At 48.6% G+C, this 18,331-nt stretch overlaps 1 protein-coding gene and 1 non-coding gene across 3 annotated transcripts; one reads left to right on the plus strand and one right to left on the minus strand.

Moving 5' to 3' along the window:
• Positions 1 to 488: 488 nt before the first annotated feature.
• On the minus strand, positions 489 to 596 carry LOC123463795. The gene has a single exon (XR_006639179.1). It is a non-coding gene; the product is annotated as a U6 spliceosomal RNA (small nuclear RNA).
• An 8,433-nt stretch (positions 597 to 9,029) lies between these two features.
• LOC101609560 (tubulin gamma-2 chain) lies at positions 9,030 to 17,941 on the plus strand. Of its 2 annotated transcripts, none has more exons than XM_004655352.2 (11): positions 9,030 to 9,141; positions 9,459 to 9,571; positions 9,758 to 9,925; positions 10,575 to 10,643; positions 10,991 to 11,070; positions 11,719 to 11,845; positions 15,018 to 15,104; positions 15,192 to 15,341; positions 16,003 to 16,155; positions 16,236 to 16,397; positions 17,559 to 17,941. In XM_004655352.2, the coding sequence occupies exons 1-11, from the start codon at positions 9,093 to 9,095 to the stop codon at positions 17,754 to 17,756; spliced, it is 1,356 nt and encodes a 451-aa protein (XP_004655409.1). In that variant the 5' UTR covers positions 9,030 to 9,092; the 3' UTR covers positions 17,757 to 17,941. The 2 variants fall into 2 exon arrangements, with proteins under 2 accessions (XP_004655409.1, XP_045014659.1); XM_045158724.1 differs by having other exon boundaries at positions 17,543 to 17,675.
• The last annotated feature ends 390 nt before the right edge of the window (positions 17,942 to 18,331 follow it).

Genomic DNA, 18,331 nt, shown 5'->3' on the forward strand with positions numbered 1-18,331 from the left:
AGAGACAGAGAGAATGGGGGCACCAGGGCTTCCAAGCACTGCAAATGAACTCCAGATGCTTGTATCTCCTTGTGCACCTGGCTAACGTGGGTCCTGGGGAACTGAACCTGGGTCCTTGGGCTTTGCAGGCAAGTGCCTTAACCACTAAGCCATACCTCCAGCCCCTTATTTTCATTTTTCAAGGTAGGGTCTCCCTCTATCCCAGGCTGACCTGGAATTCACTCTGTAGTCTCAGGGTGGCCTTGAACTCACAGTGATCCTCCTACCTCTGCTTCCTGAGTGCTGGGATTAAAGGCGTGTGCCACCTTGCTCTGCATTTTGTTTTGTTTTGTTTTTCTTTATTTATTTTTTATTAACATTTTCCATGATTTTAAGAAAATATTCCATGGTTTGTTTTGTTTTTAGACAAGGGCTCATGTAGCCCAGGCTGGCTTCAAATTCACTATGTAGCTGAGGATGACCTTGAATTTCTTCTTCTTCTTTAATACAGAACGCTTCACAAATTGGTGAATTGGCGTGTCATCCTTGCTCAGGGGTCTTGCTAATTTTCTCTGTTATCATTCCCATTTTAGTATATGTGCTGCTGAAGTGAGCAATGACCTTGAATTTCTGATCCTCCTGACAGGTATATGACAAAACACTTTGCAGAGGGGTTGTTTAGCATAAAATCAGGCTTCCTTTGATTTTGTTGTTTGTGTTTTGAGGTAGGGTTTCACTTTAGCCCAGGCTGACATGGAATTCACTATGCAGTCTCAGGCTAGCTTCGAACTCAGTGATCCTCCTACTTCTGTCTCCCAAATGCTGGGATTAAAGACATACATCACCATGCCTGGCCCCTTCATGTTTTTTCTTTTTTTTTCTTTTTTTTTTTTTTTTGGTTTTTCGAGGTAGGGTCTCACTCTGGTCCAGGCTGACCTGGAATTAACTCTGTAGTCTCAGGGTGGCCTTGAACCCATGGCGATCCTCCTACCTCTGCCTCCCGAGTGCTGGGATTAAAGGCGTCTCTTATTTTTCTTTTGAGGTAGAGTCTCACTCTAGACCAAGCTGACCTGTCATTCATTCTGTAGTCCCAGGCTGGCCTTGAACTCACAGCTATCCTCCTACCTCTGCTTCTTCTTTCTTTCTTTCTTTTTTTAAAATTAGTTTTATACAGTGTGTATACAACCATGTTGGTACCATCTTTAGCCTCCTCCTTGTCCTCCCCCCTCCGAAGGCACCCTCCTCGTTGGGGAATGTGGGTCATGCATTGTGGGGTTAGCCATCAGTTATGGGTTAGAGGCAATGTCTCTGTGCACAATGTCCCAACTTGTGGCTCCAACAATCTTCCTGCCCCCTCTTCCGCAAAATTCCTTGAGTCATATTGGGTTGATTTAGGTCTACTTTAGTGATGAGGTCTTGGGAGCCTCTGTGTCTCTCGATCTCTGGTTTGGTAGGAGTTGAGTGTTCTCTGTGTCTGCCTCCTTCACCCTTGTGCTGGTACCAGGTTCACCAAGAAAGCAGCACTTTTGCTCATTTCCCCAATTACTCTATGGTTTCAGCTGGGGCCCTGGTGAGGTACGATGGGCTGATACCTCTGACTCTTGAGTGCTGGGATTAAAGGCATGTACCACCATTCCCAACTATTTTAGTTATCTAGTTAATTTATAAATATTCCACTTATTTATTTGAGAGAGAGTTTGAGAGGCAGATGGACAAAGAGAATGGGTGCACCAGGGCTTAAGCCACTGCAAATGGACTTCAAATGCATGTACATCTTGTGCATCTGGCTTACATGGGTACTGGGGAATCCAACCTGGGTCCTTAGGCTTTGTAGGCAAGTGCCTTAACTGTTAAGCCATCTCTGCAGCCTCTTTTATGTTTTACATTTTATATTTTTTGTTCTTTCAAGTGGGGTTTTGCTCTAGCCCAGGCTGGCCTGGAATTAGTCTCAGGGTAGCCTTGAATTTATGGCAATCCTCCTACCTCTGCCTCTCAAGTGCTAGGATTAAAGGCATGCGCCACCTGTCCACTTTTTTGATGTTGTTCTTTTTTTTTTTTTAATTTATTATTATGTTGGTGGTGGTGGTGGTGTTTTGGTTTTTCGAGGTAGAGTCAGGGTTCCACTTTAGTCTAGGCTGACCTGGAATTCACTCTATATTCTCAGGGTGACCTTGAACTCACCACGATCCTCCTATCTCTGCCTCTCAAGGGCTGGGATTAAAGGCATGCACTACCACTCCTGGCTTTTTTTTTTTTTTAATTATTTATTTATTTGAGAGTGACAGACACAGAGAGAAAGACAGATAGAGGGAGAGAGAGAATGGGCGCGCCAGGGCCTCCAGCCTCTGCAAACGAACTCCAGACACGTGCGCCCCCTTGTGCATCTGGCTAACGTGGGACCTGGGGAACCGAGCCTCGAACCAGGGTCCTTAGGCTTCACAGGCAAGCGCTTAACCGCTAAGCCATCTCTCCAGCCCCACTCCTGGCTTTTTAAAACTTATTTTATTGCCAATTTTCTTTTCTTTTCTTTTCTTTTCTTTTTCTTTGGTTTTCTGAGGTAGGGTCTCACTCTAGCTCAGGCTGACCTGGAATTCACTATGTAGTCTCAGGGTGGCTTTGAGCTCACGGCGATCCTCCTACCTCTGTCTCCCCAGTGCTGGGATTAAAGGCGTGCGCCACCACGCCCAGCTTATTGATAATTTTCAAACATATACACACCATGTTTTGATCATAACTCCCTCCAATTACTTTCTTTTGTTCCCCCTTCCCTGTCCCATTTTTACTGAACCCCTTCTTCTATCTAGTCCCTCATGTATTTAGAGGTAATCTTTTTTTTTTTTTTTTAATCTCCTTCATCATTCATGACATGTTGATGGGCCCAATATTATGCAGGTCTTGGGAAGGTAACAGCTGCCACTGTGTGTCTGACAGTGTCCCCAAGCACTCCTCCCCATCCTTTGCCTCTTACATCCTTCCTGCCACCACTTCTGTTATGGTCCCTGAGCCTTGGGGGTTGAGAGAGATGTCTCACTTAGGGCTGAACATTTCACTGTCACTTCTCTTCAGAGTGTTGATGAATTCTGAATCTCTCTAGTAGTCAGCCGAAAACAGAAGCTTCTCTAACCAAAAGTAAGAGCAGCACTAATTAATAAATGTGCATAAATATAACTAGAGGACAATTTTGTGGGCATACCATAGCCATTTAGCCAAACAACAGTAGGAGCTTCCCCCTAAGGCTTTTGACCTTCATAACCATAGGCTTTCCAGGAGGCTTTCAGTACCAGACATGAATTCCCTCCCGTGGAACAGACCTCACATTGAATCAGTGAGCAGTTGCTTACTCCCATAATAGACATTCCCCTGTTGCAGTAGTGGGCACATCTTGCCTGGCTGGCCAGTTGTGCAGTTTGCAGTGGGGATCCAGGCTGTTAGGAGAGAAAGAATGGGCACACCATGACCTCTTGCCACTGCAAACCAACTCCCGATGCATGGAGCCACTTTGTGCAAATGACTTTACATGGGTACTGAGGAATCAAACCAAGGCCATCAGGCTTTGCAAGCAAGTGCATCAACTGCTGAGCTATCTCTCCAGTCTGGTCTTTGTTTTTTATGGGGGGGTGTATGCAGATGGCATGCCTCGTACACCCACATGTGGAGGCCAGAAAACTTCAGAGGTCCCCTTACATTACTAATCTGCATCTTACATTGAGATGATGTCTTACTGATTCTGGAGCCTTCCTTTCTTTTTCTTTCTTTTTCTTTTTCTTTCTTTCTTTTTTTTTTTTTTCTAGGTAAGATCTCATTGTAACCCAAGCAGACCTAGAACTCACTCTGTAGCTCCAGGCTGGCCTCACATTTTTACAGCAATCCTCCTATCTCAGCCTCCGGAACGCTGAGATCAAAGGTGTGTGCCACCACACCCTGCTGCTATTCATTTCTGTGAACCCTAGCAGTTGTCAGCTCTCTGCTCCCCATAGGACTTGGGTTTTTGCTGTGTGTGGCCATACCCAGCTGTTTAAGAGGGAGCTCAAGACTACCTCAGGGCAAATCAGGCCTCCTGACGCCCTCAAGCCTGTGTGGGATGCACTAAGCCATCTCCAGACCCATGAGGGACCTTTCTGAAATGCAAATCTGATTCTGGCTCTGCCTGGAAGACTCTTCAATAGCTTTTTACCCCCCAGGACCCACGTAAGCCAGATCCACAGGATGGTGCATGCATCTGGAGTACCTTTGCAGTGACTGGTGGCCCTAGTGGGCCAATTCCCTCTCTCTCTCTCTCTCTCTCTCTCTCTCTCTCTTTCTCTCTGTGCTTCTTTCTCTCTCTCTCAAATAAATAAATAGAATCTCATCCCAACACTTGGGAGGCAGAGGTCGGAGGATCACCATGAGTTCAAGGTCACCCTGAGGCTACATAGTAAATTCCAGGTCATCCTGGGCTAAAGCTAGACTCTATCCCGCAAAAAAAAAAAAATAATAAAATAAATAAATAAATAAATAGAGCTGGGCGTGGCCGTGCACACCTGTACCCCCAGTCCATGGAGGCAGAGACTAGAGAATTGCTGGGGCTCACTGATGGACTGCAGCTTCAGCTTAAGGGAAGGACCCTAATCTGTTTGTTTTGTTTTTTTGGTTCTCCGAGGTAGGTTCTCACTCTAGCCCAGAATGACCTGGAATTCACTATGTACTCTCAGGCTGGCCTCAAACTGATGGTGACCCTCCTACCTAGGCAGCCTCCCGAGTGTTGGGATTAAAGGCATGCACCACCACCTACGGCTCTGAAAAAAAATTTTTTTTAAATAAAACAAACAACGACAACAACAAATCTTTACTTGAGCTAGAATGTACAAAAAAGAAAGTCCTGAACATTTAATACCCTTGTTAGTTTATAAATTTCAGACATATATTATCAAAGGCAGACTAAGGCCTCAGACAAAGGAAGGCCACAACCTACTAATTACCATAACCTGGATCAGAGAACTTGGAGCCAAGAAAATGAAAATCAACACTCAATGAGCAAGTCATGGGTAAATAACCTTGGGATCCTGAATCTAAAACACATGAGAACCACCCTGAACCTAGGTTCTCTGCTCAACATTAATAGAAGTTAGATCTGCACCCCAATCTGCAGCACCATAAAGATTCCAGTGTGATTTTTCAAATGACTTAAGCGCTCATTTTGCTTCCCCTAAACAAGAGCTTTCATCTGTAGCAACAGCCAAGCAGTACGTCAATCCCGAGCTGCATCCTGGGAAGATAACAGGAGCAGCGATGCAAATGCACCCGAGGGTTTACTATGCACCAGGCAGGTGTTAAATGCTCACACATCATTTCATTTAACTGATACCCAGGCTCAGCTCTCAGCGTAGAAGCATAGCCGGCTAACGACTGGAGGCTGTTAGCTCTGCCAATGCACACCAGTCTCTCAGTTCCCACCCCATTTCCACTAGACTAAGAGGTGGCTTCTTGGCGGAAACTTACACTGTTATTTCTCCAAGTGTGCATGTGTATGGGGGGGGGGAGAATAGAGGAGGGAATCCACACGTTCTAACCTGCTTGCCTATAAACTGGGATTTGAAGAAAGTTTCTCCGCTTCTGGCAGGTTAGGAGTCGGAGTAAGGCACTGTTATTAATTACAAGAAAGGGTGAAATTTAACTCTGCCGTTTCCCAGGCATTCATAAAAGTGCTTAGAGCTTGTTTTAAAAGCAGTAAACCACCGAGCCCTGCCAGGCTCACACGGTGGGGAGGCAAGTTGACTCTCATCTCTGAAAGGCACCTGGGCAGAGGGCCTGGCCAAACCTCTGAAGGTCGCCAGCCCTGCGGGCGACGTTGTCATGTCAAGCGGGGAGGGTGCCTGGAGGCCAGCTCAGGGCCTCTGGCTCCACCCTTCGACTTCAAAGGGTGAAGCCAGGTCCCCCTGGGGTCGCCTGCTGAAGAGTGAGAGGGCCTGGGGGTCCGGTGGGGTGAGAGGCAGCACGGGGCAAGCCAGGACCTTCTGCAGAAGCCCAGGCATAGCAGCTGGAAGGCAGCCGAGTTCTCTTGTGAAAAAGAAGAGGAAAAAAAATAAAAATAAAAACTCGTCTGAGCATGACTTGGCTGTGGTGTTTTTGCCAGTTCCTCCACAGTGGCTCCCAGAGAAAGTCTGCCAGACAGTCAGGGGACAACCTGACCAAGCGACCTCAAGAGATGCCAGAAGCCGCCCCAGCCAGCATGCAGCAAGCAGGGGCTTGGAATGTTCCAGCGAGTTGGGGGAGGTTGCCCCAACTCCTCAATAATTGGTTCGGAGACAATTGGCCATCCATATGGAAAAAATAAAGTCGATCCCTATCTCACAGCAGGCCTCCAAATAAATTCCAGATGAACTGAAGACCTACAGGGAACATGCAAAACTACCTCGCAGCTTTTGGAAGGAAACATAGGATAGCTGCATGATGCTGGGGCGGAACGTGCAAAGCATTACAGGAAAAGATGGATGACTTTGTCTACATGACAGTCAACATGGTAGGCCACAGCTCAGTGGTGTGGCGTGTGTGTTTTGCCTTGAGTTTCCCCAGCATGAGGGAAAAGAATCAAATCGTTTCTGTTCTGGGAGTACAAGCATATACCTGGCTGTAGAACAGCTTTTGTTTGAAACGGGGGGTCTCATTCTGTACCCCTTTATTTTATGTGTTTACTTCTGTGTGTTTTGAGACAGGTCTGATGTCACCCTGGCTGTCCTGAACTCACTGTGTAGACCAGGCTGTGGGTTTCTGGAAGCCTAGTATGTACAGGCTGATGTTTGTAGGGACAGAGACAAGAGCATTTCTCAGAAGTTCAGGGCCCAGTCAAGAATAGCAGAACACGAATCCACAGTGAGAAATCCTGCCTCCAATGAAAAGGACAAGTGAGGACTAATCCAAAAGTTACCTTTGATCAACCCCACACGTGTGGTGACATGCAGGTGCACACACACACACACACACACACACACACACACGAAATAACTAAAAGAACTGGAAATTTCACCACACATCCCATTCAAAATGCATACAATTGAACAAAAAAAAAAGTTCGCACCTGAGAATCCAAGTGTAGACATAGGTGTGGGAAAATTAGACCTCAGTGGCTCACTGTCCAATATCAACACCTAGGAGAAAATACTCCAAGCTGAGGTGGAGGTGTTTCCAGAGGGACATCCTCCTTTGTGCTTGCTGTGGGCTAGGGCTGTCTTAGGAAAGAGAATAAACTGGTTTTACTTATCAAATGAAATACTATAAGGCAGTTAAAAAGAACGAAACAGCCAGGAATGGTGGCACAAGCCACCCAGCACTTGGGAGGCAGAGGCAGGAGGATTACTATGAGTTTGAGGCCACCCTGGGACTACAGAGTGAATTCCAGATCGGCCTGGGCTACAGTGAGACCCTACCTCAAAAAACAAAATAAATAAATAAAAAAGAGTGGAAGCAACCCAGTGGCCATCGGGAAATGAGTACATATAGAAAAAAACGGTATATATGTTCAAGCTAGATATGGTAGTACAAGCCTTTAATCCCAGCATTTGGGAAGCTGAGATAGGAAGATTGCTGTGAGTTCAAGGCCAGCTTGGAGCTATAGAGTGAGTTCCAGGTTAGCCTGGGCTACAGTGAGACCCTGCTTTGAAAACTACCACCCCACCCAACACATACCAAAAGATATATATATTCAATGGAAAATAGTTCAGACTTAAAAGGGAAAGAAGGGCTGGAGAAATGGCTAAGCAATGAAAGGTGCTTGCATAGCCTGCCAGCCCTGGTTCAGTTCCCCAGTACCCATGTAAAGCCATAAGCACAAAGTAGCCACATGCACCTGGAGTTTGGGCAGTAGCAAGAGGCCCTGTGTGTCTATGTTTTTTTTTTTTTAATTTTTTTTTGTTCATTTTTTATTTATTTGAGAGCGACAGACACAGAGAGAAAGGCAGATAGAGGGAGAGAGAGAGAATGGGCGCGCCAGGGCTTCCAGCCTCTGCAAACGAACTCCAGACGCGTGTGCCCCCTTGTGCATCTGGCTAACGTGGGACCTGGGGAACCGAGCCTCGAACCGGGGTCCTTAGGCTTCACAGGCAAGCGTTTAACCGCTAAGCCATCTCTCCAGCCCGTGTCTATGTTTTTTTTCTCTCTCTCTCCCCCTCTCCCTCCCTCCTTTTTTTTCTTTGCAAGTAGATAAATAAAAAATGTTTTTAAAAATAGAAGGGAGGGCTAAATGGCTCAGCTCTTAAGGCACTTGCCTGCAAACTATAACAACCCTGGTACAATTCCCCAGTACCCACACAAGCCAGATGCATAGAGTGGCACATACATCTGGAGTTTGTTTGCAGTGGCTAGAGGCCCGGGCACATTCATTCTTTCTCTCTCTCTTCCCGCCCCCCTTCTCAAATAAATACACAAAAATACAAGTACAAAAGAAAAGCCAGGCATGGTGGTGCACGCCTTTAATCCGGGCACTCAGGAGGCAGAGGTAAGAGGACTGCCATGAGTTTGAGGCCACCCTGAGACTGCATAGTGAATTCCAGGTCAGCCTGAGATAGAGTGAGACACTACCTCGGAAAAACAAAAAAAAAAAAAAAAAAAAAAAAAACGAAAAGAAAGAAAAAGAAATACAAAAGAAGAATGTTGCCTGGTTTGAGAGTATAAGAGCACTTGCCTAGCAAGGACCTAGGTTCGATTCCCCAACACTGAAGAACAAAAGAAAAAAGTAAATTGGCTTGAATCCAGTCCCTTGAGCTAGAGGATCAGAGCGGCTCACCTGCCAGTATGGGTAGGTGCCTCCACACATCTGGAGCATCCTGGCCGCTTCTCCCTCCCCTCCTCCACACCTATCAGATGCCAAAAGGTGTCCCCTGCGCAGGCGCACAACGGTGAGCAGAGGCGGGCGGGCCTCCCTCTGCGCCTGTGCTGGGTTCCAGCTGCGGCTGCGATGGTGAGAACGATGCCCGGGACGAGCTCCGCGGCCCGCCGCCTGGCTCCCGCACTGCACACGCGCAGACCGCGCGCCCTCCTGCAAACCCCCGGGGAGGGCGCTCTGCGCGGGCCCTGCGCGCCCGGCTGCCGGGCCTTCTGCCCCGCTGGGCCGGGACCGGCGAGCCCGCGTCTGGACCGCGATGCCCCGGGAGATCATCACCTTGCAGCTGGGCCAGTGCGGCAACCAGAGTGAGCAAGCGACCGCTGCCTCCCCTCCCCCGCCAGGCTCTGGGTCTACCCCATTGGGCTGCATTCAAGTGCCCGGTACCCACCAGCTCCCTGTCCTGCCCATGAACCACTGCCCCGCCCCCCCCCCACCGGCTGACTGCGCGTGATGATCCAAGCGAGAGTTGCCCCCTACCAACTGGGCTGGGATGACCCCCAGGCCCAGGTGTCCTGGTCCATCCTCTTGAGTGTGACAGCCCCTGAGACGATCACTGGGCTCCTCAGGCCTCAAGGCTTGAGCAGACCCGGGGGTCTCCCCTCTCCTCCCCCTCCCCCCGCAGTTGGGTTCGAGTTCTGGAAACAACTGTGCGCGGAGCATGGTATCAGCCCCGAGGGCATCGTGGAGGAGTTCGCCACCGAGGGCACTGACCGCAAGGACGTCTTTTTCTACCAGGTGCCCCTCAGCGACTTGGCCGGGGCTGGTAGTGGCCCAGGGGTCCTGAAGGGAGGGGCAGAGGCCTGGTACTGGAAACCCACTGAACAGATGGGACCAAAGTGGCTGGTTTGAGGAGGTGGGGGCGGGGCTCAGGGCTGTGCGTATCCCAGCTCATTGAGCCCATTCCTGGCCTCCCGTTGACAGGCGGACGATGAGCATTACATCCCCCGGGCGGTGCTGCTGGACCTGGAGCCCCGGGTGATCCACTCCATCCTCAACTCTTCTTATGCCAAGCTTTACAATCCCGAGAACATCTACCTGTCGGAGCATGGAGGAGGAGCCGGCAACAACTGGGCCAGGGGATTCTCCCAGGTGTTCATCCCAGAGTGCCTTGGTGGTACCAACGTGGGGGCAAGGTCAAGCACATCTGGGAATTTGGCCATGCACATCTGGGAATTTGGGAATGGCAATAAATAGGGGTTAAGATGCTTGTCTGTGAAGCCTAAGGGACCTAGGCTGGAAGCCCCAGAACCCAGATGCACATGGTGGCACAGTGCGTGCATGAGTCTGGAGTTTGTTTACAGTGGCAGGAGGTCCTGGAGCACCTATTCTCTCTCATAAAAAAATAAAAAAGAAAATATCTTTTAAAAAGAATGGCAATAAATAAAGAGATAGATTCACTGCCAACAGTGACAGCCAGGGAGTGGCTTATGCAAATTTTGTATTAAGTCATTCCCAAGGTAGCATTTCAACACTGAGGGCCGCTTTGAAGCTGTGTTTCAGGTTGGCAACAGTAATTCAAGGTAGAGTTCTTGGTGCTAAAAAGAGACCCTTTAATCTTGAACTCACCACAATTCTACTGTAGCCTCCTCCTCCTCCTCCTCTTTTTTTTTTTAATCTTGTTTTGTTTTGTTTTGAGACCGGATCTCACTCTGTAGCCCATGCTGGTTTGAAACTCACTATGTAGAGAGAGAGAGAGCCTTTGGCCTAACCCTCCCTCCCTTCTCACATCTCTATACAGGGTGAGAAAATCCATGAAGATATCTTTGACATCATAGACAGAGAAGCAGATGGAAGTGACAGTCTAGAGGTGAGGTGGTTATAGCACTGAAGTGTACCAGGGGGAAAGATCAGGCGGTGGCCTGAACACGTGAAGTCTTGGACACATTCAGTTCAACTTCCATGCTTGAGCATCAAATATGGGGTACCGAGGTAGATAAGGCACCATCTTTGTTCTCAAGGAAATCATAATCTCGCTGGCTTCAGCTCGTAGGTGTGAGTTCCTCAGTTCCTACCTGGTCTCTGAAGCTTCCGCGGGAGCCTCGGCCTGGATGGATAGGAGAGCCTCACCTGTGCATGTTGGGAGTGGGGAGTGAGACAAGCCGGAGGTCTCTCCCCCAGCTCCCTGGACACTACCTCTCGCTTTTTCTCCTTCAGGGATTCGTGCTATGTCACTCCATAGCTGGAGGAACGGGTTCTGGTCTGGGTTCTTACCTCCTAGAGCGGCTGAATGATAGGTAGGTAAGCCTGCGTTTAGGGAGAAGGCATTAGCTTTGGTTCCCTGAGCAATAGCTTTCCATGTTGCAAGCCCCTGCCCCCTTTTAATCTGGAGCTGGAAGGTCTGTTACCCCCAACCCCTGAGTCACTGGGACTACCCAGGAAATACCTTGGAAGCAATAACTGGTTGGGGAGATAGGAGGTTCCCCTAGGGAGTAAAGGGGACCTACAGAATATGATGTCTGTGGCTTGTGTTTTTTTTTAAGTTTTATTTTATTTACTTATGTATTTATTTGAGAGAAAGAGGAAGATAGAGAGGGAGAATGGGCACAGAGAAAGAGAGAGAGAATGGATGCATCAGGGCACAGAGAGAGGTCCCCAGCCACTGCGAATAAACTCCTGACACATATGCCACCTGGGGAATCCAAGCTGGGTCCTTAGGCTTCTCAAGCAAGTCCCTTAACCGCGGAGCCATCTCTCTAGCCTGTGGCTTGTGTTTTTGCCTGTGACGATTCAGATGTGCTCATACTCCTTTTGTACAAGAGCTCAGTGGCACTTGAAAAGGAATGGTCCCTCTTGTCCCTAGAGAAGAAAGAAATTGGTAGCCCATGGAGGCCCTTTCAATTCCTTATGTTATTCTCCCCCTTTCCCTTCTTCCTCACTCTCAGGTACCCCAAGAAATTGGTGCAGACGTATTCAGTGTTTCCCAACCAGGACGAGATGAGTGATGTGGTGGTCCAGCCCTACAACTCCCTCCTCACGCTCAAGAGGCTGACCCAGAACGCTGACTGTGTGGTGAGCAAAGGAAGACTGAGTCAGGGACTTTGCCCACCTTCCAAGGCCAGTCCTTGCCCTTCCCTGGCACTGACCCACACAGAACAAAAAACCCACAACGCCATTCATATCTTCTAGGCCAAATTATGAACTTAGGTTCCCAACTCTTTTGCAGCAAGTCTCTCAACAAAAGAATATACTCCCAGGTCTGGAGAGACAGCGTAGCGGTTAAGGCACATGTCTGTGAAGCCTAAGGACCCAGGTTTAGTTCTCCAGGCCCCACATAAGCCAGATGCACATGGTGGCTGGAAGCCCTGGTACGCCCATTCTCTCTCTCTGACTCTAATAAATAAATAAAAATAAAATCTTTAATTTTTTTAAAAAAAGAATATACTCCCAGCCCACCATGTGCCCCCTCTTTGCCTATGCAATGCCTCCTCATATATATATATTTTTTTGAGGTAGGGTCTCACTCTAGCCCAGGCTGACCTGGAACTCACTCTGTAGTTCCAGGTTGGCATTGAACTCACAGAGACCCCCCCAACCTCAGCTTCCTAAGTGCTAGGATTAAAGGTATGCCCCGCCACCCCCAGCCTCCTCCTATTTGAACTCAACTCAAGGGACATTTATTTATTTATTTGAGAGAGGGGGAGAGAGACAGGAAGAGAGAGAGACAGACAGACAGACAGAATGGACTCATCAGGGCCTCCAGCCACTACAAATGAACTCTAGATACATGCACCATCTGTTCATCTGGCTTATATAGGTCCTGAGGAATTAAACCTCTGTCCTTTGGCTTTGCAAGCAGGTGCCTTAACCACAATGCTCTCTCTCCAGACCAAGGGTCAAAGTCATATTCCTTTGTGTATATTTCAGATTATTGATTAAACTTTCAATTTAATTATTTAGAAACAGGGCCTTACTTGGTCATGGTGGCTTGTGCCTATGGTCTCAGTGCTCAAAAGGCTGAGGCAGGAGGGTCACTGGTAGGTTAAGGTCAACCTGGGCTACATAGTGAGTTTCAAACCAGCATGGGCTACAGAGTGAGATCTGGTCTCAAAAACAAAACAAAACAAGATTTAAAAAGAGAGAGAGAGAGAGAGAGAGAAAGAAGAAGAAGAAGGCTATGGTAGAATTGTGGTGAGTTCAAGGCTAGTCTGAGACTACATAGAGAATTCCAGGTAAGCCTGGGCTAGAGCAAGACTCTACCTAGGGGTAGAAAAAAAAAAAAAAAAAAAGAGGGGGCTGGAGAGATGGTTTAGTGGCTAAGGCAGTTGCCTGAGAAGCCTAAGGACCCAGGTTTGATTCCCCAGAACCCACATAAGCCAGATGCACATGGTGGTGCATGCATCTGGAGTTCATTTGCAGGGGCTAGAGGCCCTGGCATGCCCATTCTCTCTCTCTCATAAATAAATAAATGAAAATAAAATATTTTTTTTTTAATTTTTATTTATTTATTTGAGAGCGACAGACACAGAGAGAAAGACAGATAGAGGGAGAGAGAGAATGGGCGCGCCAGGGCTTCTAGCCTCTGCAAACGAACTCCAGACGCGTGCGCCCCCTTGTGCATCTGGCTAACGTGGGACCTGGGGAACCGAGCCTTGAACCGGGGTCCTTAGGCTTCACAGGCAAGCGCTTAACCGCTAAGCCATCTCTCCAGCCCGAAAATAAAATATTTTAAATGACAGGAAAAGAAAAAGAAACAAAACAGAATCTTGCCCAAGCTGGCCTCAAACTTGTGATCTTCCTGCTAGCTTGATTACAGGTGTGTGTCATTGTGCCTGGCTTCCTTCTTCCCTCCTCCCTTTCTTTCTTCTGTTTTTTTTTTTAAAATTATTATTTATTTAATTTATTTATTTGAGAAAGAGAGGGAGAGAGAATGGGCACACCAGGGCCTTCAGCCTCACTGCAAATGAACTCCAGATGTATGCGCCACCTTGTGTATCTGGCTTATGTGGATCCTGGGGAATTGAACGTGGGTCGTCTAGCTTTGCAAGCAAGTGCCTTAACCACTAAGTCATCTCTCCAGCTCTCCTTCCTTCTTTCTTTATTTTAATAGTAGAAATAAAACCCAAGGTTTCTTGCAGGCAGGGCACACTCTCCCACCACGGCATATCCCTAGTCTATTGTTTTAATACCTGTCGCCCTCCACTCAACTGCAGGCCCGATGAGGGCAACAGTGATGTTTGCTGTCTCAGAGCCAGAACACATGTGGGCACTCACGTATTTGTTTACTGTCATCATATGTTGCTTTCTTGTCCAAAAGTATCTCAGGACATGACAGAGACAGTACCTTCCATGGGTGTGTGTGCTCATATGCACGTACATGTGTGTATTCATATGTGTGTGCAAGACCAAGGACAAGCTAAAGTTGTATTGAGGTATCCCATCCACTTCTTCTTCTTCTTCTTCTTCTTCTTCTTCTTCTTCTTCTTCTTCTTGTTCTTTTTTTTTTTTTTTTATTTGTTTTCAAGGTAGGGTCTCATTCTAGTTCAGGCTGACCTGGAATTCACTCTGTAGTCTCAGGGTGACTTTGAACTCTGGGTGATCCTCTGACCTCTGCCTCTCAAGTGCTGGGATTAAAGGTGTGCACTACCACACCCAGCTCCATCTATTTCTTTAAAAAAATTTTTTTAAAATTTACTTATTTGTTTGTTTGTTTGACAAAGAGGGAGAGAGAGAGAATGGGTGCGCCAGGGCCTCCAACCACTGCAAACGGACTCCAGACGCATGCGCCCCCTTTGTGCATCTGGCTAACGTGGGTCCTGGGGAATCGAACCTGGGTCCGTTGGCTTTGGAAGCAAATGTCTTAAGCACTGAGCCATCCCTCCAGCCCTCCATCCACTTCTTTTTGAGAAAGGGCCTCTCACTGGCCGGAAACTCACCAATTAAGCTAGCTTGATGATCTGCCAGTGAGCTCCAGACATCCCCTTGTCTCTGCTTCCCCAGTGCTAGGATTACAAGCGTTCACTACCATGCCCAGTATTTACGAGAGTACTGGGGATCAAACTCAGGTCTTTATGTATGTGAGGCGAACACTTTACTGACTGGACTGTCTTCCCAACCTAGTACTTTCTTTTTAAGGTAACAAACCTATTTCTTGGTTTTGCAGTTTAGCAGAAGCTCAACTATATCTTATTTCAATGTCCGCTCTCTCCTCAGAAGGCATCATGACCCCCTTCTGTCCTTCCAGGTGGTGCTGGACAACACTGCCCTGAACCGGATCGCCACAGACCGCCTGCACATCCAGAACCCTTCCTTCTCCCAGATCAACCAGCTGGTGAGAACTCCTGTGGAGTAGAAGGACCACAGGGGAGCAAGGTCCCCACCTAGGCAGAGGCCGGTGACCCAGCATCCCTGTCTCCAGGTGTCCACTATCATGTCGGCCAGCACCACCACCCTCCGCTACCCTGGCTACATGAACAACGACCTCATTGGCCTCATCGCCTCCCTCATCCCCACCCCACGGCTGCACTTCCTCATGACCGGCTACACCCCCCTCACCACGGACCAGTCGGTAAGAGCAGCCCTCCGTGTCCCCGGACCGGTTGGGCCTGGCCTTACCTTTCTCATCTCCCCGCTGTCCCGGGAGCCGCCCCCTTGCAGCACGCTGCTATAACTACTGTGCCGTACTGCCTGTCAGCATGGAGACCGGACTGGCACACAGCTGGACACGTGCTTGCTCAAGCCTTGTCTCCTTTGGTCGGGGAGTTGGCCTGGGTGGGATCAGCTTCTGTGTCTACTAGAATACGATTTTGCTGAGCTGAGGAGGGAGGACCAAGATCCTAATCCACGACAGAGACACAGGGCAAATCTGATCTAAAGATGTTCCCTGGGGGACGGGATAGCTCAGCAGTTAAAGGTTCTTGCTTGCCAAGCCTGACGGACTGGGTTCAATTCCCCAGTACCCACATAAAGCCAGATGTACAAAGTGGCACATGTGTCTGGAGTTTGTTTGCAGTGGCAGGAGGTTCTGACGCATCCAGATTCTCTCTCCGTTTGCCTCTTTCTCTCTGTCTCTCAAATTTAAAATAAAATAAAATAAAAGACCTTTCCAAAGGTCTACACCACTCCCAATCTGATGGGAACATATATGACCAGCCCCTCCTGTCCGTGCATCTCTGGATTGTCCCCAGTGTCCTGATCTGGCCCTTGTGGATTTCCTCCCATCCCCTCAGGTGGCCAGTGTGAGGAAGACCACAGTACTGGACGTCATGAGGCGGCTGCTGCAGCCCAAGAACGTGATGGTGTCCACGGGCCGGGACCGCCAGACCAACCACTGCTACATCGCCATCCTGAACATCATCCAGGGAGAGGTGGACCCCACCCAGGTAGGTGAGGCCCCTTCACCCTACCATCTGGATCACGGGGTAGAGGAGAGGCAACCACCACCTCTCTGTGCCCATCCCAGGTCCACAAGAGCCTGCAGAGGATCCGGGAACGAAAGTTGGCCAACTTCATCCCCTGGGGCCCTGCCAGCATCCAGGTGGCCCTGTCGAGGAAGTCTCCCTACCTGCCCTCAGCCCACCGGGTCAGTGGGCTCATGATGGCCAACCACACCAGCATCTCCTCGGTGAGTACAGTCTCCTGGCCTGCCTTTTCTTTTCCTTTCTTTTTAAAAATTATTTATTTATTTGAGAAAGTGACAGAGACAGAAAATGGGCATGCCAGGGCCTGTAGCCACTGCAAACTGCATGTGCCATCTTGTGCATCTGGCTTTATATGAGTACTGGGGAAGGAAACTCAGGTCCTTAAGCTTTGCAGTCAAGTGCCTTGGCTACTGAGCCATCTCTCAGCCCTTATTTATTTATGTATTTTTGGGTCTTCATGGTAGGGTCTAACTGTAGACAAGGCTGACCTGGCATTCACTATGTAGTCTCACATTGGCCTTGAACTCATGTTGATCCTCCTACTTCTACCTTCAGAGTGCTGAGATTAAAGGCATGTGCCACCACACTGGCTTTCCATAACACCCCCCCCTTTTTTTTTTCGAGGTAGGGTCTCATTCTAGCTGAGGCTGACCTGGAATTCACTCTGTATTCTCAGGTTGGTCTCAAACTCACGGTGATTCTCCTACCTCTGCCTCCCAAGTGCTGGGATTAAAGGCGTGGGCCACCATGCCTGGCTCCCAACCCTGTTTTGAAATTTTTATACATGTATATATTATATTTTGATCGTATTCACTCCATTCCCTTCTCTTGTCACCCCCCACCACCACCACCACTGACCCTAGACCCAACTAGTCCCACTTTTATTTTTTGTTTTGAGGCAGGCTCTCACTCTAGCCTAGTCTAACCTGAAACTACCTCTGTTGTGCCGGGCTGGCCTTTAACTCATAGCGATCCTACCTCAGCCTCCTGAGTGCCTGGATTCCATTTCTACTTTGACTCCTTTGTCACTGTGACCCACTGCATTTAATTAAGGTTGCTTGCACGGGCATGGACAACTTACCAGTGGCCACACCACTGACGAAAATGTCTCTCCTTCCCCCACCCACCACTAACTGTCAATAATTCCCCAGGGAGAGGCAGGCTTCATGAGCTCCTCTGTCCTGACATGCTTTGGAAAATTTTTTTTTGGGGGGGGGCCACGCATCAAATTCAGGGGCTTATGCTACACACGCTCCTAGCTCCTGGTTTTGACCACTCTGTTCCACTGTATACCTTCCTCCCCTCCCCCTGGTCCACTCCATATCCTGCACTCAATCCCATCCTCAAGAGTTCCTTCTCTTCAGCTCTTTGAAAGTTCCTGCCAGCAGTATGACAAACTGTGGAAGCGAGGGGCCTTCCTGGAGCAGTTCCGCAAAGAGGACATCTTCAAGGAGAACTTTGAGGAGATGCACAGATCCAGGGAGGTCGTGCAGGAGCTCATTGATGAGTACCATGCAGCCACGAGGCCGGACTATATCTCCTGGGGTACGCACGAGCAGTGATCGCTCTCCCTGCTGCCCAGTGATAGGAAACACAGGCTGCCATGCTCAGCCTCCTGACCCGTCTTTACCTCCTCACACCTCTGTGTTCACCTCCAGCCCCAGACTTGGTCCCACTCCCTCCCTTCTATTTATGGCTCTTAATATGCTTGTTGAGTTCTAATAAAGTCTTAACGCTTGATAGTGAATCTGTTCAGGACTTCATCTGTAAATACGGAGGCTGGTGAGCAGATTTCCAGGCATGTGACAGTGGGCTGGTTTTCCACCTGTTTGAACTTCTTACCACTTCGTCCAGACCTTGGTGTGTGTAATGTTTCTCTCTTCCATTTCTAGGCATATGAAAGTGGGCTGGCTGTCATATGTTACAAATTCATTTTTTTTTCAGGGTAGGGTCTCACTCTAGCTCAGGCTGACCTGGAATTCACTATGTAGTCTTAGGGTGGCCTCGAACTCACTGCGATCCTCTTACCTCTGCCTCCTGAGTGCTGGGATTAAAGGTGTGCACCACCAAGCCTGGCACCTATTACAAATTCTTACTACTTGGTCTGGATCTCGGTGTGCCTGAGCCATTTTTGAAC

The sequence above is a fragment of the Jaculus jaculus genome, chromosome 9 (assembly GCF_020740685.1).
Source record: "Jaculus jaculus isolate mJacJac1 chromosome 9, mJacJac1.mat.Y.cur, whole genome shotgun sequence".
NCBI classification, from domain to species: Eukaryota; Metazoa; Chordata; class Mammalia; order Rodentia; family Dipodidae; genus Jaculus; species Jaculus jaculus.